We start from the raw sequence: 27,973 nt of genomic DNA on the forward strand, positions 1-27,973 counted from the left end.
TTCACAATTGTTTCCATTTTTTTTAACAAATAAATTATAGCAAAAAAAATTATTAAAAAAAATGGACTTGTGGAAATTTTAATAAATTAAAAATGCAATTTTTTTCATATAATTTTTAGAACAAATTTTTTTGTTAAAGAAAATTAAAAAATTATCAAATGACAGTTAACTTTAATGTCACTTAAAGTTAGCCGACATTCTAAATTTTTTTATTTTTTTTTTTTTTTTTAATAATATTTTCAATAAAAAAAAATACTAAAAATTTTTAGATGTCAGCTAACTTTATTTTCATATAATTATGACATTAAAGTTAGCTGTGACTATTATAATTTTTTTTAATAAATAAATTTGCTCCGAAAAATTATTTCTGAAAAATTGCATTTTTTCCTTTTTCAATTTTCTAGATGTCAATTTTTTGTTCTTATTTTTTTTTTTGCCATAATTTATTTGTTAAAAAAATTTTTTAAATTAATTAGCATCTACTAAATTGATTCACATAAAATAATGAACAGTTTTATATATTGAACAAATTTTTATTATGCTATGCGACACTTTTTTACATCTAATTAAAATCTATATATTATATGAATATATTTATATAAATATGTACATTTATACAGTTACAATAAAAATAATAATAATAATAATAATAATAATAATAAAATGTGAATGATAATCACAACGTGAGTTACGTAAACTTAATTAATTGATTAAACAGCAATACATAAATTTTAATAATGACGTGTTGAAAGCTCATAAGAATTTAAAAAATTTTGTAAACATTCTTTTCTTCACGTAGCTTTTCGTCGCAATAACACAATACTGTTGTATAATTTTATAGCTGGACCCAATCGTAAACCTAAAAGTGAAACGAGATCTTCTTGCGTTAACATTAAAAATGCTTCTCCATCGATACTCTGCAATATAAAAAACAGAAAATTATTATTATTATGGTCATTTTATAAATAATTACTAATTGATGACATAATTATTTTAAAGTATCTTACATGTTTACGGAAAATACTCCCAACTTCTTTGCAATTTGGAACATTTGAAATAAATTTAATTACTTCTTCATTGGACCATCTTCTAGGATTGGTATTTTGCTTAGCAACTACTCGATTTAAAGCATTACTATGTTTGGCCCATATATGAGGAGCATCAGGTAAAGGATTGTATCCAGGGTTAAACACTGATTGATGAATTTCAGTGCAAAGTTGCTTGTCCGGAATATTATTAGTTCCGTATAAGTTTCCAGTTGTATCCGTAAGGGGTAAAGAAAAATTTGGTTCTTCTGAAACTTGACGCCTAAAAAAATTGAACCATTTAGAAAAAGTTGGTCATAATTTATATCCAGACTTAATTGCATACTATAATTGATTCAATATTGTATTTAATAGAATACAAAGTATAGAGACAGAGACTGAGAAAAATTATATGAGAATAATAATTCTCATATAAATTTTCTCTTGTTTACTATATTAATTTTGATGTATAATGCCGATCGGCGTATGGTATATATAAATAAATTAATAAATAAATAACTAGCAGCTTTGCAGTCACAATGTGACTGCCGTGACTTGTGAACTATAAATAAATAAAATTTTGCTTTATTAAATAATGACTTTTGTTAAATTGCACTGTACTTTTTTAACTATTGATGTTTTTAAAGATATAAGCTAATCCTGATGTTACACTCATCAAAAGCTTTCATTTGAATACCCACATGCATTTTGATATATTTTTCATATATACATATATATAATATATATTAGGGTGGGTCAAAAAAATCGAATAATTTATTTTTGACTTTATACTCTGAAAAATAGGTTCGTAGACACCTAAAAAGAATTCTCTCCAAGTATAAGCTCTTAATTATAACGGGAAGGTCCTCCGCTTTGCGGGTTTCTAATTTTTTCGAATAATCAGATAAAAAAATTTATATCTCGCTTCCAACTGCTTGGAAAAATATTCCGTGGCATAGATTTTGTGAGAAATTGAATGCTTTACAAAAAAGGTCTCTTATGACTTTTTCAAAAACTCAACCGATTAAAAGATATTCATAGTTGAAGTTTGGCTATTTTAAGGAAAATATTCGTTTTTATTATGAATTTTATAAGTCGATGAAAAAAAATTATTTTGGATTGCGGAACTCATGATTTTGTAGGAAATTTACTGCTCTACAAAAATGGTCTCTTATGATTTTTTGATTAAGTGAAGCCGTTACGAGATATTCATCGTCAAACATTAACGAATATCAATATTTCCAGTTTTTGATCAATAATTCGATAAATTTTAATTTAAACTATGAGTTTCAGGAAAATTTACATAAATTTGAGTTTCGATCGATAAAGAAATGTTATAAACAATTTTTTTAATATTGTTTTCAGTCTTGAGCTTGTTTGATTGCATTAAAACAAGAAATTAGAGCATTTTTTTCGACATATAGCCAATGATTAGTTTAATTTGAAGTGAATGACATATTTCTTTGTCAAATTTAATATGAAAAGTATTGAATCAAGTAAGAAACAACCAGTATTTAACTTTTTTATAGATAAATTTTTTATTGAATTATCAATTGCAATATAATTGTCTATATTTTTAACATAACAGTACGCTATTACTATAAATAATTTCTTTTATTACAATTTGGGAATGTTTTTGATGTTCTTTGACAACTTGCAATAAGTACTGGAATTGTTCTTCATTTTTTGTCAAGCATTGATTATATTCACTGACTAATGCAACAGCTCGCTCTGCTGAATCATTGACAACTTTTAGTTGTTGAAAGTATTCTTTATTTTCGAGATAACTCTCATTAGTAGGCCATAATTCAACATCGACATCAAGAAAGTCATACGGTAGATCGAAGATTTTGAAAAGATTTAATGACTTTTTAGACACAAAGTCACTCAGAGTTCTCTGCGCCAATGAATTCAAATCTTTTTAGCAATTACAAATCTTTTAGCTTTAGAATCTGTACCTTCACGAGTATTAACAGCTTCAACAATACTTTTTTTACTTCTAATGGAACGCCATCGTCAAACAGTGATAAAATGGCAAGTTCATCGCTCAAATACCATAAGTGCGAAATCATTTTTTCACACGTAGCTGAAGAAATCAAAGGATTGATATGTTTGTACTCCAATAAATTTTTCATAAACTGCAAGTCATGATAAGCAGCAGTTGTTGCAGAAGTTGATGAAAACCAAGCTTTTAAATACAATGTGACTATAAAAATACAGAAATGACGAAGACCATGCAATTCTTTCTGAGAGAGTTTGAATTCATCTCTGAATAGATACATTTTCAAACTATAAATGGCCTTAGCCATCCATCTAGCATGATGAACAGCACCAGGACGTTTGAAAGAAATCTTTTCTTGAGGCATTTCTCCAAGGAAAATCAATGATAATTCCAATAATTCTTTATCTAACTTATTATAACATTTCTTTATCGATCGAAACTCAAATTTATGTAAATTTTCCTGAAACTCATAGTTTAAATTAAAATTTATCGAATTATTGATCAAAAACTGGAAATATTGATATTCGTTAATGTTTGACGATGAATATCTCGTAACGGCTTCACTTAATCAAAAAATCATAAGAGACCATTTTTGTAGAGCAGTAAATTTCCTACAAAATCATGAGTTCCGCAATCCAAAATAATTTTTTTCATCGACTTATAAAATTCATAATAAAAACGAATATTTTCCTTAAAATAGCCAAACTTCAACTATGAATATCTTTTAATCGGTTGAGTTTTTGAAAAAGTCATAAGAGACCTTTTTTGTAAAGCATTCAATTTCTCACAAAATCTATGCCACGGAATATTTTTCCAAGCAGTTGGAAGCGAGATATAAATTTTTTTATCTGATTATTCGAAAAAAATAGAAACCCGCAAAGCGGAGGACCTTCCCGTTATAATTAAGAGCTTATACTTGGAGAGAATTCTTTTTAGGTGTCTACGAACCTATTTTTCAGAGTATAAAATCAAAAATAAATTATTCGATTTTTTTGACCCACCCTAATATATATAAATATATGAAAAATTGATGTGGGTACTTAAATGAAAGGTCTTGATGAGTGTAACATCGAGATGAGCTTATATCTTTAAAAATGTCAATAATTCACGAGATACAAAGTCATTTCTTAATTATGTATTTAGAGATAGAGCATTTTCGAATGCAGCCTCGATACTTATCATAATAAATTGACTATTGGTAAGAATGATACGAAACCTTGAAAAGGTACAAATTCAAGTCAAGACTTTTCCAATGATACCAAATTTAACCATAAAAACTCATTTTATCATATAAATACACACAGTAAAAAATTTTGCGTCAATGCGTCAAAAAATGTTGTGTTAAAAATTTTTATGTTAAATCTTTAACACTTTTTTGTGTTAATTTAACACTTTTCTATGTTTACTAATAAGTTTACTAATGGAAGTGTTAAATATTTAACACAAAATTTTTTGACGCAATGACGTAAAATTTTTTACTGTGTACTGGTCACAAAATTTTGCTTATTCTCTTAATTATATAAATTAAATAAATAAATAATTAATTAAAAAAAAATCAATTTTTTTTTCATACTTTTTACGACGTTTTTTCAGAGGTGGTGGTGCTACATCATCTTCATCAGATTGTCCAGCATCACTGTTATTGTAATTGTGCTTTGAAAATTTTTTGGACCTAAAGGATGATGTAAAAGAAAAATATTAATTGTGTTAAATAAAATTATAAAATTATAATTAACAACAACAAACCTTTCTGATGTTTCTTGGCGGTGGTCAGATTCATAGTCCTCAGGTTTAATATCTTTTTCCAACTTCAATGGTTTGTACTGATTTATTGGTGAGTGTTTACCCGATCGGTCAGCACTCGTTCTGACTTTTTCTGATTTTTCACTTTTTAGTATAAAATCATAAGATATCGGTGATGATGAATCTTCATCATAATCGCAAATCTCATGTTTAACATTGAGACGATCAGATACCAATCTTATCTTATGTAAGTTTTGAGGAGAGTAAGGACAGCCTGAAGCCGAATTATGAGTAGCGAATTTAGGTCCTTTAACGTGACCAACGCCTCGACAACCAGGAGTACCACATTCAGTTCGTTCATTTAATAATTCTGGAGCTAAATAGAAAAATATATTTTTAAACTAAAAATATAACATATGAAAAATGTATGTTATTGATTAATAATATAACTTACTCAAAGGTGGTTCCAATGGATGTCCAGTTTTTGAACACCAAGTCATTGGATGGATGTCAGGAGAATCATCGTCAATCCAGTAAGAATAGACTTCTGACCAGCCATCAAATCGAATTTTAATCCTGTTAAGATTACAACGATTAATTACTAGAATCACACTTTTAAATGAACTGAACTAAAGAAAACACTTACATGTGATCTTTCACATCTTCAATCGTTGCCACTCGAATTAATTGTGGAACGCGTCTATCCACTGCTTCTAATTTCATTCCTCGCTTAAAGCCTAGTGGGGCTCTTTGTTTGAAAGCTCTAGAAGGTGCCGCAACAGAGCGTGTTTCCCGTAAATATGCGTCCCAGGTAAATGATTTAGAGTCTTTATAATCTGAAATAATAATGACAAGTTTTAGTTGATATTAATTCACATATGTGAAACAGCAATAATAAATGATAAATGTCTTACTGTTTGGAGGTGTAAGACTGTGTCCATTATGATGACACCATCCTACGGGATGAATATAAGGTGAATTAGGGTAAGCCCAATAGTCATAAACCTCATCCCAGGAATCAAAGTGCACTAGGATTCGTGAGTCCATTACACCGGCTATGCTTGCTACGCAGACTGAAGGCGAATGTTTTCTGTCTACTGCTTCTAGCTTCATTCCAACGCGGAATCCAACTGGTGCAAATGTCGTCTGTTTTTGGAAAATAATAATTTAATTAATATATTTTTAAGTTAATACACTAATAGAAAGATTTCTTAGTATTTAAGAAGACTTTTTTATAATTAAGAAATCATTTCTTAGTATTTAAAAAATATTTCTTAGTAATTAAGAAATATTTTTTAAATCCTAAGAAATGTTTTTTAAATACTAAGAAATGATTTCTTAAATATAAAGAAGTCTTCTTAAATACTAAGAAAACTTTCCATCAGTGTAAATTTACATGTCTTTACCAGAACTTACACTTTTATGATTTGAAAAAGCTACTTTGGGTGCTGGAGTTGCTTTACAGGTTTTGAGATAAGCGTTCCAATTAAAATTGCTCGGAACATAGCCTTTCGGTGGATTTAATCGATGTCCATGTTTTTCGGACCAGCCGACCGGAAAAATATCGATGCTGTCAGAATTTACCCAAAAGTCAAAATTTTCAGGATATCCATCAAAGTGTAAACGTATTCGATAACCTGAGAAAATGAATTTTTATTAAAACATATGCTTCATTGTTGATAATATTAATACAACTTACCAACTACTTCAAATACTGTTAAAACACAGTAACGTGATGGGTGTTCAGGATCTATTCCTTCCAATTTCATTCCAACTTTAAACAAATTTTTACCATAGGGAAACGGATCTTTAAACAGTTTTAATGGCGCTGGTTTGGCTTTCGTATACTCTAAATATTTAGCCCATGAGAAACCGAATTTCCCCGTTTGCCACGGATACTACGAAATATTAAAAAAAAAAAAAAAAAAATAAATAAACATTCTCCATACATGTATACTGTATATACACTAAAATATTTAATTATTTACCTTAGGTTCTGTTGCAACTTCATTACCGCCGCTTTGCCTACTTGTTTCATCTAAATTATTAATAGATGTGTCATCATCAGATTCTACTTTTGGTGTTAATCGCGAAGGGTCACTTTTAATTTCAATCTGTTCTTTTTTACCATCTTTTTGCTCTGACTCGTCATGTTCTTGTTCTAACTGTTGAGTTTTCGTTAGTTTTTCTTGAAGTAATTTTTTTTTTTTTCGTTTGATTTTTGATTCCCTAAAAACCGAAATTGAGAAAATATATTACTCTTAATCGAACAGAAAATAATATTTAAAATAATCAAAATATAAATTTTCAAAAAAACAAACCTAGCGTCCTTTTCTCGACGTAACTGCAATTGTTTTTTATCTTCAATAGCTGTCGAGCAGGCTGGACTACATGATATTGGACTATCAAATTCAGCAGCCAGTCCATAACAACCGCAATTTTCGCAACAGTACAAGGTGTCACTTGATACAGCGTTACGACTTTTTTTTTCTTCATCTATCAATATTAATTTACAATAAATAAAATGAATCTATAGTTAATGGAATTATTTTTTAATACGTACTTTTCTTTTCCGTGGTAGTCGACGTAATAGTGATCGCTGATGTTGGTTTAAATGAATTTCGTGGTGATAAACACACATTCTCTTTATCACCAATGTTGTTGTGTTTATCTTGCTTTGAATTGTCATTATCGACGACTTCCATTAGCCCAAACTCGTTTATGCAAAACTGCGCGAGATGCAGGTGGTATTTATATTTATATTTGTATTTATATATAATTATCGAATATTATATCGCGTGCCAAAAGGTAAAAGGGCGCATAATTTTTTTTTTTTCACCAATCGATTGGTAGACATATTCTTCGCCTAAAAATGAAGCGTTGATTTACTGAAGCTAAAAGGGCCTATAAATTTTTTTTTCTAAACAATTCATTAAAATGCTTATTTTTAGCCTAAAAATAAAAAAAAAACGGTAAAGTCAAAAAGGAGTATTCTAACTATACATACAATCTTTTAAAATTACAATTAAAAATATTTTTAAAAAATTACAAAATATGCGTGATTGTATTAATTTATTTTCATTTGAAAATTATTTTAATCCCTTTAGTTTTCGATTAATTTATTTATTTACCCATTGATTGTATAAAAATAGTTTAAAACTATTATTTTTTCAATATTGTTCAAGTACTTAACAGCCGACTCTCTCTTTTTCTCGCGTCGTACTCACTGTAAGAAACGGTTCTATTAGTCTACTGTCCTTGTTGGACTTATGATTATAAAGCTATTACAGTTTTATGTTTTTCTTTTAATCAAATGAGAATTCCGAAAAAAACGCTCTGCTACGAAGTAGATAATTAAAAAATCTATTTTTTTATTTTATGTCTTGTGAAGCTATTTATCAAAATTTTTTATAAAAATTTTAATTTTTTTTATGCACCCTTTTAGCTTTAGGCACTACTTTTCTAAAAGCTAAAAGGACGTATGTCTTGAGTTACGCCCTTTTAGCTTTAAGATACTCGAAATTTTTTTTACAAATCTTAGTGTTTTGAGTGATTTTAAACAAAAAAAAATTTTTTTATGCGCCCTTTTAGCATGAATCCCTACTAACCTGTAGCTATATGCCCTTTTTGCATTAGGCACACGATATGGAATATTATTGCTACACATTTTGTAAAGTAACAGGTTACAATTATACAACAATATAAAATTAAAAAGAACTTTTCCAAAATAGATAACTAAAAATAGATATTAATTACCTTGAGCGTACTTCCAGGTAAGCTTCCTACACCGTCTTTCCATTCCAGAGCTTTGTTGACGTCAAAATTTTGATCGTTGTGAGGATGACGATGATTATTATTATTATGATTGTTAGTATTATTATTGTTGTTATTGTTATTATGATATTGAGCAGTATTACCATTAACTTCTTCAGCATGGTTGTTGGACTTAATGTTTTGTTTATCACCGTTCATCAAACTTGAGTTAACATTGCTTGAAGATTTAATCATTTCAATTTTGATGTCATCATCCACCGAGTTAATTTCTGTTGAACTACGATCACTCTTATTGTTGATATTTTTATTGGATTTTCCTGTTTGACTTGGGATAACTTTTATCAGCGTTATCTCATCATCATTCTGACTTGACTTTTTATCCCGTGAATTTTTTCCTAGCAACTGTGGAATATCCAATTGGTCATACAATTCATTGTCTTCTGGGCACTCTCTTGTCTTCGAAAGGTTTTGCTTTTTTGGCCTTTTTTCAGGAACTGCTACTGGACCTCGTGATAAAATATTGCTAACAGTTTTTTTTCGTTTTTCAGAATAGTTATCATTTTTATTACCACTGTTATCATTATTATTAGGTATTGGAGTAATAACAGCTGAATCTGGATTTTCCGTGATTTTTATTCCATCTGTTGATGGTGATGGTGGTGCAGATGAATTTAAGCTAATACCGGCATTTTTGTTCAGTAAATTTATTTTGGTAATTGGATGAAGAGGCGGAGGATTATTTGATGATGATGACTTGGAAGACTCTCGCAATACTGAGAAAAAAAAAAAAAAACAATGTCAATTTTAAAAAATAAAATAAATATTTCTTCATATTCGTTGTAAATATAACTTACCTGCTATAGCTCCTTTGCCAGTATTGCTATTACAGTTACTGTTACTGGTTGTAGTAATCTCAACGCTATTATTCAATTTGCCGTTTGTCACTTTAAGATTGAATACATTTTGCTTCGAAGACTCAGTAAGACCTGGTGGTGGTACATTTACTGGTAATAAAAAATTCGAAACATTTTTCACTGGTGATCCTGACACTGTTGTTGACGTTTGACCTGCTGTTTGTACCGGTGAAATAACCACTTTAGATTTAGGAACAACTGTCTGATTAGTTGATACAGTTCCTAATAAGTAAACAAGAGAAAAAAATACATTAAATTCAATTCCATGTGAAAAAAAAACTCGTTATTGCCTGATATAATTTACCAGTGACTGCTGTTGTCGCTGCGACTGTTGGTATGGGCATTGAAAAATCCATCCGAGGCTTAATGGGTTTGTCATATGTGTTAATATATGTTAAATTATTATGCTTTCCACTTTGAAGATTATTTATCTGATTAGTTGGTGAAACTGGCGGTAGTGATGACGGCTGTGGCGGTGGCGAAGGTGTTTTATTCAACGGTAAAATGTGTGCAGGCTTTCTCACTAATATGTGCTTTTGTACTTGAGCAGAAGTTGGGACTGTTGTTACAACACTAGCTGTTATAGGTTGCCTTATTACATAATGTTGTTTACTTGATAAACTAATGGTATGTGGGCCTTGTATAAATACTTTATTTTGAGCAGTAATCTATCAAATAAAACAAAAAAATTTCTTTGTAATTATTACAGTTTTCTAACTAATAAAGCATAGTGGAAAAATATAGCAAATTATTTTTGTATATACTAATAAAACCCCAAGCATTTGAAATATATTTACCGGAGCATTAATAGGATTGATAATCGCTGCAGTAGAAGTTGACGAGTTTACTATCTGTAAAGCGGAGGTTGATATCTGCTGATTCAGAGGACTTGTATGTTGAACCTTGTTAGGCTGAATGTATACTAATGGCACAACGTGAGCTGCCGCTGTTGTTGAATCATTCTCATTAGCTGCCGATACCCGCTGTTGAACTATCTCCAAGTTCGAAATCCCGTCAACGTGAATCGTTTCTTCCATTCTGTTCAAAAATGTCAATTTGAGTTAAACTTTATTCAAAAACAAATAACGATTTTTTTAAATTACCATGCACAGTAGTCAAATTTAAAATAAATTCCATTAATCTACAATTTATCTAAAAAAAAAAAAAAAGGCGCGATTATTGACAAATATATTTTTGTAATTAAAATTTTACTTGTCCTATTACTTCATGTTCGGACATAGTAATAATAATGATAAAGAAAAAAATAACGATTGAAATGTAAATTAAGCTTAAACTGATGAATTAAAAAATTAGATTGGTTAATCCATAAAAATGTTCATATAATAAACCAATAAATTTAGATAATCGAAATCACGTACTCTTATTTTCCTTTCTCCCACTCTCTTTATCTTAACGAATTTTTCTATATAAATATATGATTGAAGTAAACTTCAAATGTTAAAAAAACTCATACTCATGACATTATTATCGATATTAAATTAAACAATTATCATCTTGCAAGTTCTCACCTCTGATTAGGGACAATATTCTTTTATATCTATATATAATTTTTTTCTTTCCAAGTTTGTATTTAAACACTAAACTTGTGTTATTCACATTACTAAAGTACTTGTGTGAAATATTAGATGAAAAAATTTAATTAAAAGAGTAATTTTACAAATTCTCATATTTTACTTCATTACTTTGCACTTAATTGTTTTTATATTGCTAATAAAATATCACTTATTTTTTCATTTTATTAAAAACGACTGATCTGCATTTACATATTGTAAGTATGTATAGGTATATGTAATAATTAATTTTTGTCTATAAAATTATTTTTTCCTTCACTAGGTGCCACTACATTTGAGTATATATAGATATACATTTCTGTGTATTCATATGTGAAGCTAACTGAGCTCACTCTGGTGATGGTTTATCACTACTAAAATTTAAATATAATTTTCATTATTGAACTGCTTCTATATTTATTCCTTCACCACTTTAAATGCTGTCTCGAAAAAAGAAATAGCAATTGCTAAAACTTTAGTTGCGAACATGATAAAATTTCTTTAATAAAACTAAAAATTAACACCTGAAAATTTTAAAATTTTAATTAAGAAAATGTTTTGCAAGCACTTGGTAACCAGTAATTTTTTAAAATGACCTTATGTATCACGTTGTTATTTTTATCCGTCAAAATAAACTTGCTCAACATAAACGAACCCTAGTTATGTCAACAATTTCATCTTATTATAATAAAATAATCTGATTAGCGCCTCTCATTATAAAAAAAAACAATGCTGATCTCATTAGTAACAAGACACTACAAAATAACCAATAAAAATTATTGATCGATGTCTAGCGTGAGATCAATTTTGACTTTCAAAACAAAATTTTAGATATGTCGTCTTAGTTGAATATTAATAATAAATATTTTCTACAAAATTTGAGAACTGCAGAGAAATCTTTTTCTTCTATACGAAAAGTTTTATATTAGCAATGGTGCAACGCTTGTGTGTACATCACACGGGCATACAATATAGTTAGATTCACTCACACGTGCAACCGCGTGAATTTTCATCCTAAAAAAAAAACATTATTGTAGTTATAAAATTTTGTACTAATAAATTAATTAAAAATCACCTAATACTTGATTATTTTAAAAAAATGTTTGTTTTTCATTTTGTAAAATATCAGCAAAAAAATTGTCTCATTGTATTATGAAAATCATAAATATTACATATTTATTCACGAGACAATTGTACAGAAAATCTAGAGATGTTTTTTTTTTTAATTTTCCAAATTCGACCATTAAAACTGTTGCATACTCTTCGTGAAAATATTTAAAAAGTTTAAATAATTTACTGGATAGCTTTTCTGGAAGAATATTGATATATAATATTATTACAATTTATTTTCTATTAAAAAAATAGTATAACGTACTTGGTATGTTGTATTTCGCGCTATGCCATTATACAATTATATCTGACGCAGAAAAGGAAAAATGTTAAATGGCAATTAATAAAAATAAATCTATAGTTCTATAAGTTTAATTGTAATATTTGCCCAATATTGTTTTACAATGTCAAAAATAATTATTTAAATAATAAAATACTCACATTTTGAAGTTTTCAGTCGCCATCGTATGTAACTATTGTACATACCGACACGCATATACACCAAATTACTAAGTTGTGTGATTAATACAAAATTATCAATGCGCATGCGTCAGTTGATCATTATAGGTATAGATATTTACACACACACACACAAATTCATTGCACCCCCATGAAAGTACTTTTATAAGTTAAAATTAAAGCCGAATTTACATTATAAAAAAATAAAATAAAACAATGCAAAAATAAAATCTTACATTTCTGAATTCAAGAACTCGAGTATTTTAGTACAGTGTAAAATTGCAACTACAGTAATGATTATCAGCGAAGCAATACTCAAGTACTGTCAATGTGAAAATAAATATATACCCTTTAATAATCAAACTGTAATATATTAAAATTTAAACAATATCCAGTTACGCGGGTATTTTGATTTTTTATTGATGAAGCTATGTCGGACAAATTGGGCAGTACGACTCGTTTGCAAAAAAAAAAAAGAAAAAAAACTTTCCAAATAGATGGCGCTAACTTACAAAGTCCAAGGTAAAAAAATAAAAAAATAAATTGGATATAAATGTGTTGGATACACTCTTACACTCTAGTAAATAAATCAAAGTGTGTGTATATTATCACAAAAAAAATAAGAGCCTGTTATTATTATGATTTCTTGTTTATGTCACTTGATAGAAACAATTAAAAAAGATGAATTAACATTTGTTATTAAATATACAGCTGTTTAGTATACTTTGTAAAAGTTTATGTGTAAGTGAACGTGTAACACGCTTTATCATTTGTATAATTATTTATATTCGTTTAATCTTTTCTGGCGCTTATTTCGCGCAATTCGATTCTGAAGTCCTGAGCTGATATGACGGGTAATACATGAAAAATTTTTTTTTTAATAATCGTCTGTAAATATAGATTTGTTTTATATTATTTTTTATTTTAAAGGTTAAATGGAGAGAACTGTCATTACTGAATTCGTCTTCATATCCACATTTGTTTATATTATGGCTTGTGTCAAGATTTGTGTTGTGCGCAATAATATGAAGAGAATGTAGATAAATATACGCTACACGTACACATACCTACATTTGCGAACAACTTCTTATACAGAGAAAGTCATTTACCCACGTCACACTAAAAATATATCTTTTTTTTTTTTTTGCAAAATTAATAATGTGTTATTGTTACGTGTTGTGATAGTATCATTAAAGACGCAATTTTTATTTTTTTAAACAAAATTGTTTAATGATTGTTAAAAGCAGTTGCTGGTAAATAATACATCGTTTGATTTATTTTAAAGCTATAGCTGTAAATCATCAAGATACATATAATTATTTTGAAGTAAAAATGGGAAATGTAACGAGCGGTGAAAATAATGAAGATCTGGTGGACATTCTCAAAATTTTAGGGCACATTAAAACAAAAAGAGTCGAACGAATTTTCCGGGCTGTTGATAGAGGTGATTATGTACTGCCAGATCACAGAAGTGAAGCTTATAAAGATTTATCATGGAAAATGGAAAATGTTCATTTATCTGCACCGTGTATATACACTAAAGTTATGGAAGGCTTATCACTGGAGCCAGGATTAAGTTTTCTCAACATAGGATCAGGAACTGGGTATTTGAGTACAATGGCAGGATTGATTCTAAGTAAATATTAATTTATTGTGATATTGAAATTAAGAGACTTCTGATGATTTTTAAAATTTTTCAGCAAATAAATTATAACAAGAAAAAGTTGTTTTAAAAATTATATTTTTAGAAGCTTTAAAAAACTATAAATGCCATTTTTCGAAAATAATTTTCTAGATCAAGCTTATTTTAAAAAAAAAAATCAAAAAATTGTCAAATGTCTCCTAATTTCAGTGTCATAATTCATTGTGTCAAACTTTTGAACTTTTTATTTGATGTAATGATTTTTGTTACAGGTCGTCATGGTACTAATCATGGGATTGAATTAAATAGTGATTGTATGGAATATGCATACAAAAAATTGGAAGAATTTAAACAAAAATCATTGGCTCTTGATGAGTTTGATTTTTGCGAACCTGTATTCATACAAGGTAAATATAATTTAATTAAATTTATTTAAATTTTCATTTTTAAAAAATCTACCCGTACAGGAAACTGCTTAAAATTGGAATGTACCCGAAAATACGATAGAGTATATTGTGGTGCCGCTTGTCCTGAATCTCATGAGGCGTTCATTAAACAATTCGTTAAAATTGGCGGAATTTTGGTGATGCCATACAAGGACCACTTACTCCGTATCGAAAGAGTTGATACAAATAGTTGGAAACATAAAGTCATGTTACCTGTTTTATTTGCGCCTCTAATCATGCCTTCATCTAACTGTAATTATAATAATAGTAGTGATGATCATGATAACACTACTGATAAAGTCAATGATTGCCGCGATAGTTCTCTTTTATTACGTAAGTATATTGATTGTAAGACAATAATCTAGAAGTGTTTTTAAATAAATAAATATAAATATTTGTTTTAATCCAATGCAGCTTTTTCCGAGCCTCTATCACTGCAAGAGTTGTGTCGATGTGAAATTCGGTGTCAGCTTCGTAAAATTATCTGGGCTGAACACCCAGAATTAGAAGTTAACTATCCTATCACAGGACTCAATAGAACAAGACCAAATGCTTATCCTATCACCGCTCAAACTACATTGCCGAGATATGTCATGCCGTTATACGATGAATCGTCCGATAACTCTCCTTACATTACATTAAATGATGACTATGACGATGAGGATGATGATAGTATCGATAGTAACGATGATGAGGATAATCTAGATAATAATAATGATGATGATGATGATGATGATGATGATGATAATAATGATAACGATGTCAATAACAAAGATAGAAGTTCGAAAATTCGTCATCGCCGAAATAGAAAAACAAGATTATTTTTCTGTCTTGAACCTTCTCGCTTAGAAAGTGAGCCGAATGAAGAAGAAGAAGAAGAAGAAGATGAAGATGAAGGTAATGATGATGATGATGATGATGATGATGAAATAGAACAAGTAACTTCATTCAGGGTATTAAAAAATGTCTCACCCAAAAAAAGTATATTGAATATCTTCAACTTAGATAAGAGTACCATTAATAACGACGATAATAATAAAACCAAAGATCAGGAATTATCGGAAAATGCTTTTCAACCGTCTACTAGTCAGTATTTATCACAGGGATGCTCAAATAATGACAATAGCCAAGAAAATTCAAATGATGTTCTCTTCACATCCGCAAAGGAGTCATTAGATTCATTGCTGTGTTATTCAAACTCTCAAATAAATAGTGATAGTCAGGGTGACGAAGAAACAATGGATGTCGATAAGGAACAACAAGAATCGACTGATGAGAATTTCCAAGTTGTAGATGGTACTAAATCTTCCGTACTGAACCCGTCAACGTCAACCAATAATATTAGAACTACTACTGTTGATAACAATGAAGCTAATTCGAATACATCTGGCTATCAAGAAATATTGGACGTTAGTAACGGTATCGACAATAACGGTGATGATTCAATGGAATGCTGCTTACATTCAATGAAATCGCGACATCAGCAGAAAAATAACAAATGGGGAATCTCCGATCATTTGAATAGTGCTGAGAGTCATCCATCGTTATCAAAGCGGTCAAAGGTTAATGACACTGAAAATAATGATGAAAATTCCCGCGAGAACCGGCCACATCCACGAGTTTGTGGTTATAACGTCGATATCGAATCATTATCTTCTCATATGAAAAAAAAAATATCTCAATTACCTTTGCCTGTATCATTAAGATTATACGTTAATTATAACCGTTCTTTGTAAAATTAATATTCATGTAATGTTGTTTGTATATTAATCCAGACTTATTAAATATTTTAATAAATAAATTGTTAAATAAATTCATTAATAAAATATAGAATGAATAATATTATTGTAATTATCAACGTGTGATACATCACAACGACAAAACCTAATTAAATGTAAATTTAATTTTTATAGAAAATAATATAGTATCTATAAAAATTTATGAAATAAATTTCTTTATTTCTTACTTGTGTAATTTAGCCCTATAATTTTCTATATGTACATTGTAACTTGAGTTATATGTAAAATAGGTGTGTCTGGGTTTGCGCACAGAAACTATGTAGTAGTACGAAATTCTTATCGTCATACGCGCTTTTGCTTCAACATTGTATTTGCGCGTGTGCACCCGGTTTCACCCAACTCATGTATATTCTCTAAAAAAAAAAAAAAAAAAAAAAAAAGTTATTTAATAATAAAAATGAAAAATTTATCTGGTGTATGGAACAACTCAATTGCTATCACTGATTTCAAGTACTCTATAATTTTCATAACACTTGAATATGTAGATTAAGTAGTATGTATTAATATAATCCATTAGTTTGCGAATAAAATTCAGAGAAGAATCAATTACATGAGGGGCTTAATTTCAAGCACATAGCATCAGTGTTTTACATGTAAATATAATTACAGTTGTTTATTATTTATATTAAGTAAAGTATATGTCAGTAAAAAATATATTTTATTTCAAAGTTTTAAAAATATATATCATGGTACGTATTGACAAAACCGATGTACAGAATAATGTAAGTGTTGGTGACATACCTCTTTACTACTAGCGGTGTTATATTAATTATGTTGAAAAAAGCATACTTTAAATGGAGCATTATTTATTTATTTATATTTCTACTTGTGTATTTTATAAACGTAACTGATGGAGATAGCAATGGCTACAATGAAAATAATAAACAAACTGAAAAATCAAAACCCTGCGGGGATTACTTGACGTCTTCACGAGGAATAATTAGTACACCGAATTTTCCTGGACAATTTAGTGTTCCTATAAAGTGTCGTTGGGTGATTGATGCTACAGAAATTCGATTGTCCAGCACCAATAGTGACAATACAACCATTGTGGTCTATCTTACTCAACTCTACGTGTACAAAGGTCTTAGATTCACGGAGTATGCTTACTATGATTCTCCAGAAAGCACTAACTTTGGTCCGATTATTTTGAAAGATGTAACCGAAGGTAATGTTTTTGATAATATAACACTGGAAACAAACAGACCTTTTCTTGTCATCGAATTCGAGCTTGAAAGACTCGAAGGCAACCACATCCGAGTTCTCCATGATTTGCTGGATGTCTATGGATTTAATATAACATATGAGATAACTTCTCCTGAAGAAATAAATACCGATTCTTGTTCCGTTAAAAATTGTTCTTTTGCTGGTAATTGCATTGTTGACACCAGCTTCAGGTATGTAATCTGTAAATAATAAATATTTTATGAAAATTAAATTAGCCGAGGTTTTAAAATTTTTAGAAATTTTTTAATAACCCTGAAGTTGACAGACATTAAAAATTTTTTTAGAATTTTATAGCAATTAAATTATTACTAAAAAAAATTAATTACAAAGTTCCACATGTGAAAATTAATAGAAATTACAAGTGAAAATTTTTAGAAGCTTTTTTTTATTGTAATTGATTTGTTAAAAAAATTTTAAAAATTGTCAGCTGATGGCTAACTTCAGTATGATAATTTTTTATTGAAAAAATTTTGATTAAAAAATTAAAAAAAAATTTTTCACATGTAAAAAACTTGAAAAACTATAAGTGCAATTTTTTATAAATATCTTTTTAGTTTTAATTTAATTAATAAAAAAAATCAAAAATTTTTAGACGTCTGCTAACTTCAGTTTCATAATATTTTATATATTTTAAACTAATGATAAAATTTATAACATTGAAATTAGCAGACTTTTTAACAATTTTTTTATTTTTTTTGACAATAAACTATGTCTTTAAAAATGTGATTTTATAATTTTTTAGAGCTTCTAAAGATGTAATTTTTTTAATAAATTTTTGTTTATATAATTTATTTGTTAAAGAAATTCTAAAAATTATTTAATGTATCTCAATTTCATAATCATTTAAATTTAATTAAATCTTTGTAGTGAATTCAAGTGTCTTTGCTTCAATGAATTCAGCGGAATAGATTGTTCGAACGGACCTCTCTGTAATAGTGACAACAATATAAATGTCAATCATCAAAACTCGATTTGCCATAATGGAGGAACTTGCAGTCATATAGGGGCTGAATTTGTAAAGTGTCATTGTAGATCTGGCTATACCGGTAATTATTGCGAAATACCGATTATTGCTGACACATCAGAAATGACAGTAACAAATCCAAATCAAGGTATTTTTCTCCTGATTTATTAATTAACTTAAAGTTGTTAAATTTTACATTAGTTAGAAGTTACTTCACCTTTTTTTTTTAACAAATAAATTTGTTCCGAAAAATTATTTTAAAAAATATAACATTCAAGTTAGCTGTCACTTGACAATTTTTTAATTTTATTTAACAAAAATATTTGTTCCAAATAATTATTTTTAAAAAATTGCATTTTTTGTTTTTTCTAATTTCTAGATATCAATTTTTTTTTCTTTTTTTTTCTTTGCCATAGTTTATTTGTTATAAAATTTTTTAAATTATTAAATATATGCTAAGTTAATTCTCATTTAAAAAATTGCATATTTAATTTTTTTTTATTTCTCCATATCAATTTTTTTTCTCATTTTTTTGGGCCATAACTTATTTGTTACAAAAATTCTCATAATTATCAAATATCTGCTAGATTAATTTTCATTGAAATTTTGTATTATTTTAATAGAATGTCAAGAAGGCACTTCTTGGTGTATTTTGCAATGTCCATATTATGAAAATGATCATGACAACCGACCCTGTAATAACTGTAAACGACAATTGATTTCTAATTATCTTAGTAAGTTTAAATTTAACATATCATTAAAATAAATAATACTGAAATCAGCAGACATCTTACAATTTTTATTGATTTTCATTACAAATTAAAAAAATAAATTAAAAAAAAAAATATTTTTTAAAAATTTGCACTTGCAATTTTTTTTATTTTCTAGATGTGAAATTTTTATGACACTGAAGTTAGCAGACGTCTAAAAATTTTTGATTTTTTTTTTTATTGATTAAATTACAACTAAAAAGATATTTATCAAAAATTGCACTTAGTTTTTCAAGTTTTTTACATGTGAAAATTTTTTTTTTAATTTTTTAAGTGAAATTAAAAAAAAAATTTGAAATGTCGGCTAACTTCATTTTCATGAATTTTTTTATTAAAATTTTTTCATAATAATTAAATTGTTATAAAAATTCAAAAACTTGACAGATGTTCGATAATTTTATAATCATTAAAATAATAATTATTTTTTAAAAACTGTTTTTTATTTTTTTTTTTAATAGATCGTGCAAGATTTGAATTCCAAATAAAATTATTAAACAGTTCTTCACTACGAGGAAATTTACCATCTTCTTCACAAGTCAACACTCTAGAGCTTTTCTTGAAGAAACAAGTAAAAACACATACTACAATTTATTATAAATAAGAAAAATATGTCAGTAATAAAATTTTTAATTTCAACAGCTTACCAAGTATTTAAAAAATAACATTGACATAACAATCATAGAAGATTTGAAAATTAAAAATATAACGTAAGTACATTAATAGCTAAATGTGGTAAGTAATAATTATTAAATTAATAAATTTTTTGTAGACCATCAGGTGAAGTAATACTTAGCTTTTTTGGACTTTCCACGGAGAGTGATAAAATCCGAGATACTCTAAATCGTCTCGTTCAGCGGAGACGTCTCAATGACTTGATTTTAGAATCCACACACTTGACCTTTCAGCAAAAGCCGTCTCTGCGAATAAAGGTTAAAGATTTTTCATTTTTATTGCACTTATTTATATATTTACGTATTACATAATTAAATAATTTAATAATTAGTCGCTAGAAATAATGAACAATCCAAAAAATGTCAATCATGTACGCCTAGGAGACGAATTATATTTGAGATGCGTTGTACAAGGAAGTTCTGCAATGAAGTATTTCTGGTATAAAGACGACATGTTGGTCAACACCAGCAAATCTGTCAGGTAGGTATTTTTTTTTTAACTATTTAAAATAAAATTTTAATGTTATTAATTATTATCAATTTCTGCGTATATTTAAAGGAGAATCGAGCTTCAGAAAGAACTTATTGATGATGCATACATCATAACTTTATTAATAACCAAAATAACCCTTTTGGATGCTGGATATTACACCTGTCAAGCTATTGATGGAGAAATACAACAGTGTAAAAATATTTACATAAGCGTAAAAGATGAACCACCTAATGTGAAAATTCTTCCAATGAGTGCTACTATAGAAAAAGGTAACAACATACAACTTATGTGCATAACGGCTCCCAACAAAGAAAGCTTGGAAATAGGCTTCGGTTGGACTAAAAATCGCGCATTACTTAAACTTGAACCCGGGCATCAAGTGTGGGAAGACCTTTATCCAGCTGGAAGTATTCTAAAAATTATGAACGCTAAGGTAAGAATGCAATTTTAAAAAATGATGCTTGAATTATTTGAATAATTAGTGATTTTTAGAAATCAGCAATATACACGTGCAATGTCGCTCATCGCTCAATGTCTGTGAGGATAGATGTAATTAATCGGACACTGGTTCCAATTTGTACAAAAGAAACTGCTTGGGGAATGCGATGGCTAGACACTGGGCCTGGCTCAGCAGCTCTTTTGGAGTGCCCTAGACACTTTATAGGTGAAAAAATATCGAGATTATGTGCAATGAAGGATGCTACGACGCCGATGTGGCAAACTCCGGATTTTTCTCAATGTTTGTATCAACCTCTTATATATCCATACAATCAGGTTGGTTTTCTTTAATTAATTTAAAAGAAGAAATCAAGTTACTAATTTCAAAAGGGCGTATAAAAAATTTTTTTTCTCCATTCAATTAGAGAATGTAAATAAGTTAAAATTTGGTTAAAAACGCCAAATTTTTTTTTTTTTTTTTTTTTGTTCAATTTAAATTAATTATTTGTAGTAAGCTTTAGTTGCTATAATTAAAATCGTTGACAAATTGTTGTCCCGCTCCTGAATTTTATCGGAACGTTACATTCATGATAATTCTTTTTTCTCCATCATCGATCTTATGGCAATTTAATAAATATTATTGTTATTATTATTTTTTCCAGATCTATTTATTCCGATTTCCAAATTTATCAGAAGTCCAATTTATGTTTGACAAAAAATTTGATCCTTATTTTGACTCTGAAACCGACAGTTTCGGTGTCATTTATAAAATTCGATCACAATATTGAAAAATTGAACTTTGATCTTGAATAACTCCTGAACGCGTGGACAAACAAAAAGAATTTTCAGATCTTTTTTGTAGAGCTTTCAATTCTCTATAAAGATAAGAACAGCGATTTGTAAGCCAATCAGTCGTTTAAACGGTATAAAAATCAGAAGAAGTAAAAATAATTTTTCCCATGTTATTCTTATGAGAATTAAAAAAATGCGATCAGGACAATCTTAATATTAATATGAAGAACTCATCATTTCACAGTAATTCTTTTACACCCAAAAAAAACTTTTGAGCCTGTTTGGAAGAAAAAAAAAAATTTTTTTTTTTTTTAATCACCCAAATATATATAAACTTTTGAACCATACGTATTTTCTGAATCCTCTTGACGAGCTGAGTCGACATTTTTTAAAAATTTCGTCATGAGGACCAATGCAGTCGTTAGATTTCTATGAAATCTTTTAAAAATTTTTTTTATACGCTCTTTTGGTTTTGCTGGGCCAATATTTTTGAAGTATGCTCTTTTGGCATTAGTAACGCGAAATGTTTCATTATCAATTTCAAATAATTTTTTTATTTTTTATTTGTAGTTTCGCAGCTTAACTTTGGGTTATCAAAATACCAGTACTCATAATACTATTATCAGCCTATGGGAAATTTTGAATTCACGTGAGCTGGCTCTGTATCCTGGAGAGGGTGATGGCATTATAAATATTCTGGCTGAAATCGAGCATTACTCTATGCATAAGATGCAAATCACGAATATGCATGATTCACCAGAGGCATTTATGCACATAATAAACCGAATACTTGTTGATGAAAATTCTATTCTTCGTCGTCAACTACTGATGCAGCAACTTATTCAGCGCAATGTACAAAATTGGGCAAAAAAAACAACACAACCAACGCATTTAGCTTTATCTTCAATGGTAATAGACATTCAGCCGTTCTACGTCGTTACCGTTCTTTCAACTTTAATAACAGAAACAAAGTTTCTCTTACAAATTCCTACAGAAGACTATACGTAAGAATTATACGTCAAAAAATACATCTGCTTACATTTTTATATAAAAGTTTTCTTTTAGATATCCATATTGGTACAATGACAAAGTAGAAATTAGAATAATAAAACAAACCCGAGGAAGACGAAGTGAGGAGTCTAAATTATTCACAAATCAAACATCTCTACTCAATGGAGCAGTTATTCTTTACAGAAATATTACTAGTTTTTTACCAAATGCATTCGTTAAAGAATTAGAGTAAGTATATAGCAGACATTTTTTATCCACGGATAAATTAATTAATAAATTTACAATTATAATTTTTATTTAGGGATGGTACTGATCTCGAGTATCATTTTAATTCGCGTGTTATAAGTGTTACAATTGTCGGACAAGAATCATCAAACAAAAAACAAAATATTGATATATCAACATCTAAAGTAGAGATTGTCCTTACACTGGGTCACTTGCAACAAAACCAATCATTATTGAAGCGATGGAACGTATCTTGTGGCGTTGAAGACTTATCAACTGGTTCTTGGGATCTAGATTCTTGCATTACTTTGATAGCTAGCAATGATCAGGCTGAAACTCAGTGCATATGTTCAAATCCAGGAACATTTGCAGTTTTTCTTACATCACGTGCTGTCAAAGTACGCAGTATTTATTTATATATTTAATGATCAACTCTTAATTGAGGAGCTGATTTTCAAAAGGGTATCTTCTCATATTTTAAAAGAGCAGTTTTTTTTTAACTTTTAAATATTAATTACTTGGAAAATTTTAAAGATTTATAAATGAGAATCGAGTTGTAGCTTCATAACCGATAACCGTTCATAGCTAAATTAAAAAAATTCAATAAAAATATTTATAATTAGAGACAACCAATTTTTTGTCTCGATTAATCAAAAATAAAAAGATACCTCTTTGAAACTCAACTCCTCAATTATGTTAATTTTAAATATATGTTACACAGAAAAAAAAATTTCTTGAACCAAGAAAATTATAAGGAAGACTGAAATTATTTTGGAGCAAGAAGAAATTTTCTTGGCTTAAAAAAATTTAACTTCGTTCAAAAAATTTTAACATTCAAGAAATTTTCAATCTTCCTTAAGATTTTTTTGATTTAAGAAAATTAACGCTTGACTCAAGATTTTTTTTCTTTCTGTGTACAGGTAGTTGATGCAAAAAGTAAACCGTCGACGTTCATAGTATTGTTGGGATGCAGCAGTTGTTTACTTCAGTGTACTATGTCTTCAATTACTTTAAGCGTTATACTTTGGAAACGGCCAACATGGTTGAATTTTCTAAAATTACAAACTTCGAGCGCTCTTATTGGTGCAATGTCTATCTTTGTATATGCAACTTGCAATACTGTACCAGAAGTAAGCAATATAATTATAATACTGTGTCACTTTTGGATATATGCGTATGGATTACTGTACTTGGAATTATTTGTAGATTGAGTATGCCAGAACTGCTGTGACTTTAGAAGCCTTTTTGCTGATAGGAATGGCTGCTCCGATATCACAAGCTTTGATTGTCTATGCAGATATTACGTATAACCGTCGTCAACAATTAAGCCGACATTTTCAACCGACAGTTATTGGAGTTATCACGGGTTTACCTATTTTGTGTATTTTGACCACGGAGCTGACTCACAATACTAGTACAGGCAGACGACATGAATCGTGGTGGTTGATTTTTGGTGGTGGAGTGTACAGTATTTTTGTTAGTTGTGTTGCAACAATGCTTCTGATATTCATGTTACTTTACACTGGAGTTTTACATCGTGCTCACGTGTTGACTGAAAATGTGGAAAATGTCAGTGGTGGCGGTGGAATCGTCGTCATGAAAAATAAATTTCTTCAACAGAGAGTCAGGATAATTCATCACGCTGCAATAATAATATGTAATCTTATTCTTGTGGAAGTAGCTTCTATGTTTTACATCAATTACACAACTGAATTTTATCATTATCTTTTCGCATCTGTATCAGCGTTTTTTGTAAGTTTTTTTTTTTTTGTAGTTTAAATATTATAATTAATTGAATTATTATTAAAGAAATATTTATTTTAACAGGGTTTTGGAATTTTAATTTTGAATATCGGAAGTCCAGAGGTTGAATTATTGGCGCCAATTTTCCAACAAGTTATATGTCGAAAAAATGATGAAAAAGAAATGACAACTTCTACAACGATGATAACTTTCTCAGATACTGTCAAAGGTATATCGCGTGGCAAAAGTTAAAAGAGCACATCATTTTTTTTTTTTTTTATTGCCAATCGACTAGTAGACATATTTTACGCATAAAAATCGAATATTAATTTCCCAAGCTAAAAAGGCTTATATTTTTAACTATGCACTCTTTTGGCTTTAGGAACTTTAAAATTTTATGACCTGAAGCTAAAACAGCCTATAAATTTTTTTCTGAACAATTTACTAGAACGCTTAACTAAAGTCTAAAAATTAAATAAAAAATAATGCAGTCAAGGGGGCGTATTCTAACTATATGATTTTTCAAAATTAAAATTGAAAATATTTAAAAAAAAATTTTTTAATATATAAAAAAATAAAAAAATAAATATTTTTGAATTAAAACAGAAATTATTCTGATTTATGGTTTACCCATATTTTCATTTTTTTGAACAAAATTTATTTTTTTGAAAAATACCAAAAAAAATGAACAATTAAAAAAAAAAGGTGATTATCACAATTTTTACAAATTTTCAAAAAAATTGTGATATTCAACTTTTTTTTTTTTAAATTGTTTGTTTTTTTATGTACTTTTCAAAAAAAAAGTATATCAAAAAAAGATAAAATAGAAATTTTATCCAAAAACATGAGAGCCAAAATTTTTCCCAACTTTTGAAGGCAAAAAAACTATCGAAATCTTTATTTTTTTTTAACGATATTTTTTTATCATAAATTCGCCCTAAAAACAAGCAGAATAAAAAAAATTAAAAAATTTTAATTTTTCACCTAGATATAGCCAAAAATAGGGTGGACTCAACTTGTAAATAATTACCAAAATATATGTGGTAGCTAAAAAAAATTTTAGTCATTTGAATTTTATATTTAGAAACTGAGTAACTGCAAAAATAAACAATTGTTTTCATTTTGCTCCTTTTTATAATAAATGAGCTTTATATACTAGAGGTTTTTTTGGATCTAAATTTTTTCCTGAAACTATTTGTCAACATTTTGTCATAAAAATTAAATTCTTTTAAACGCTCCTTTGGCTTTAGAATGCTTGATTTTTTTTTTCAACAGATCTTTGTGTTTTGAACAATTAAAAAAAAATGGCCAAAAAGATTTTTTTTTGTGTGCAATGCGCCCTTTTACCTTTTCACACGCAATATTTGTAATAATTTATCAATTAAAATGATTTTTGCCATTAAATGATTAATAAACATTTTATTATTTTTAGCTCATACTAAAATTCCGGTCGAAAGTGCTGAAAGTATTCCGGTAGCGTCAGCTTCTACTGGAGGAGGTGTCTTTCGCTTGCCACCAACAACATACATGAGAACACGAGGAGTAGTAACTGCTGGCAATGTACAACATGCAAATGAAATGAATGATGAACAATTCTCCAACAACCCCGGACATCCGGCATCATCAACAATTCGCCGTGATATCTTTCTTCCTGAAATTCGAGTAAATTATTCGGATAACATAAACCTTGAAACTTATAGTACGAGCCCTCGTAAATATCAAGAATCTCTCACAAATACATTCCACAGCATTCCATCATCAATGCCGCCGCCACCGCCAGAATTTTATCATACTGATTCATCGTACAACCGGGAAAATGATAACAGTACAAGTTTTAGCGGTAATCAATTAGTTACTGCAGGCAATAGTATTGATCGCCGTCGAAGTAACCCTCAGCAAGCCGATCGCTCGTCAGAGTGCATAGCCAAAGTTTTGTGCAATGCGGATATTGAGTCGAGAATAAACATGACAATGATGATGCCAGATGTTACTTTAGCAGCTGCAACAACAGCAACATCGTCTTCCGTCGACAACTTAGTTGAAGAAAAATGTGTAGATGATTATACAGTAAATGTCCCTGACATAGCCAGCACTAGTGAACAGCAACAACAAAAACGTATACGATCCACCAGTATTATAGAAGAAGAAAACCCTGAGATAACAATTACCGATTGTGATAATACCGCATCAAACACTATTACAGGAGGAGGTATGCTTGATCGGATATCACACGATTTGGATTACTTATTGAATCGATGAGCTCAAACTATCAATAATTTATTTATTTCAAATCTTAAGCAATTTTATATATATATATATATATTTAAAATTTGAGAGTCGTGCGTGAATGAGTGTGAAAACTTCAATTTTTTAAATTACATTTTTCAAATTAATGCAAGAAAAATACGTCTTTCATAATCAAGAGATTGCACCATAATAAAATAAAGTCGTCCACAATATGCTGTGATTGGTTAATATTTAGTTGATAAATTTAATCATTTTTTCGTGTGACGAAAATAAATAAATAGATATTTACACGGAAAGAACAAAATGACACTGGATATCATCTTAGATTATACTCAGTGATATCTGTGGTGAAAAAAAAATTTCAGATAGTAGCTAATATAATCGAGATTATACTCATTGTAATCTGGATTATACTCATTATAATCTGGATTATAGTCATTATACTATGGATTATACTCATTATAATATAGATTATAGTCATTATTATCCGGATTATACTCATCATAATCTGGATTATACTCATTGTAATTTGGATTATACTAGTTACTATCTGAAAAAAAATTTTTTACTAAGTATAATCCGGGATGATATCCAGTGTCATCTTGTTCTTTCCGTGTATAACTGTAACTAATTTATTCTAGTGTCTTTTTCAAGTACTCGAAAACAAATAAAATAAAACGTTATTTTCTTGCATTTGATGCCAAATTAAAAACATACTAATAAGTAATAACATCAAAAAGTAGTTCTTTAACATTACATCGCATATATACGTACTATTTTACAATTATTTCTAATAGTCAATAAAAAATAAATAAATTATAAATTCTTTTTTTTTTTCATTACTGTAATTGTCTCAGATTCTCCTCAACAGTTTGACATTTTGCAAACATTTTGGGTTACCAGGTAT

The 27,973-nt window shown here is 28.6% G+C and overlaps 3 protein-coding genes across 6 annotated transcripts; 2 read left to right on the top strand and 1 right to left on the bottom strand.

The window, feature by feature from the left end:
- Positions 1 to 566: 566 nt before the first annotated feature.
- Positions 567 to 12,654, bottom strand: L(3)mbt (lethal (3) malignant brain tumor). Of its 4 annotated transcripts, none has more exons than XM_074246801.1 (18): positions 12,581 to 12,654; positions 10,256 to 10,496; positions 9,763 to 10,126; positions 9,399 to 9,680; positions 8,688 to 9,317; positions 8,527 to 8,576; positions 7,334 to 7,499; positions 7,092 to 7,266; positions 6,759 to 6,999; positions 6,470 to 6,668; positions 6,187 to 6,407; positions 5,685 to 5,916; positions 5,417 to 5,606; positions 5,225 to 5,346; positions 4,774 to 5,146; positions 4,601 to 4,699; positions 1,008 to 1,308; positions 567 to 917 (listed from the first exon to the last, which is right to left on the bottom strand). In XM_074246801.1, exons 1-18 carry the CDS (start codon positions 12,601 to 12,603, stop codon positions 792 to 794), a joined length of 4,035 nt encoding a protein of 1,344 aa, XP_074102902.1. In that variant the 5' UTR covers positions 12,604 to 12,654; the 3' UTR covers positions 567 to 791. The 4 variants fall into 4 exon arrangements, with proteins under 4 accessions (XP_074102902.1, XP_074102900.1, XP_074102899.1 ...); XM_074246799.1 differs by lacking the exon at positions 12,581 to 12,654 and adding exons at positions 10,988 to 11,553; positions 11,626 to 11,992 and having other exon boundaries at positions 8,527 to 9,317; XM_074246798.1 differs by having other exon boundaries at positions 8,527 to 9,317.
- A 544-nt stretch (positions 12,655 to 13,198) lies between these two features.
- LOC141529989 (uncharacterized) lies at positions 13,199 to 16,582 on the top strand. The gene is made up of 5 exons (XM_074246810.1): positions 13,199 to 13,452; positions 13,529 to 14,234; positions 14,513 to 14,647; positions 14,708 to 15,019; positions 15,101 to 16,582. The coding sequence occupies exons 2-5, from the start codon at positions 13,931 to 13,933 to the stop codon at positions 16,420 to 16,422; spliced, it is 2,073 nt and encodes a 690-aa protein (XP_074102911.1). The 5' UTR covers positions 13,199 to 13,452; positions 13,529 to 13,930; the 3' UTR covers positions 16,423 to 16,582.
- Positions 16,583 to 16,968: 386 nt separating this feature from the next.
- On the top strand, positions 16,969 to 27,972 carry LOC141529984 (uncharacterized). The gene is made up of 16 exons (XM_074246797.1): positions 16,969 to 17,882; positions 18,580 to 18,824; positions 19,300 to 19,410; positions 19,905 to 20,014; positions 20,086 to 20,153; positions 20,216 to 20,375; positions 20,450 to 20,598; positions 20,677 to 21,043; positions 21,103 to 21,384; positions 22,411 to 22,844; positions 22,906 to 23,079; positions 23,153 to 23,474; positions 23,997 to 24,206; positions 24,283 to 24,828; positions 24,904 to 25,048; positions 26,252 to 27,972. The coding sequence occupies exons 1-16, from the start codon at positions 17,257 to 17,259 to the stop codon at positions 27,076 to 27,078; spliced, it is 4,776 nt and encodes a 1,591-aa protein (XP_074102898.1). The 5' UTR covers positions 16,969 to 17,256; the 3' UTR covers positions 27,079 to 27,972.
- Position 27,973: the final 1 nt, after the last annotated feature.

The sequence above is a fragment of the Cotesia typhae genome, unplaced genomic scaffold (assembly GCF_013202065.1).
Source record: "Cotesia typhae breed Kobodo isofemale line unplaced genomic scaffold, CoteBio_Ctyphae contig_48, whole genome shotgun sequence".
NCBI classification, from domain to species: Eukaryota; Metazoa; Arthropoda; class Insecta; order Hymenoptera; family Braconidae; genus Cotesia; species Cotesia typhae.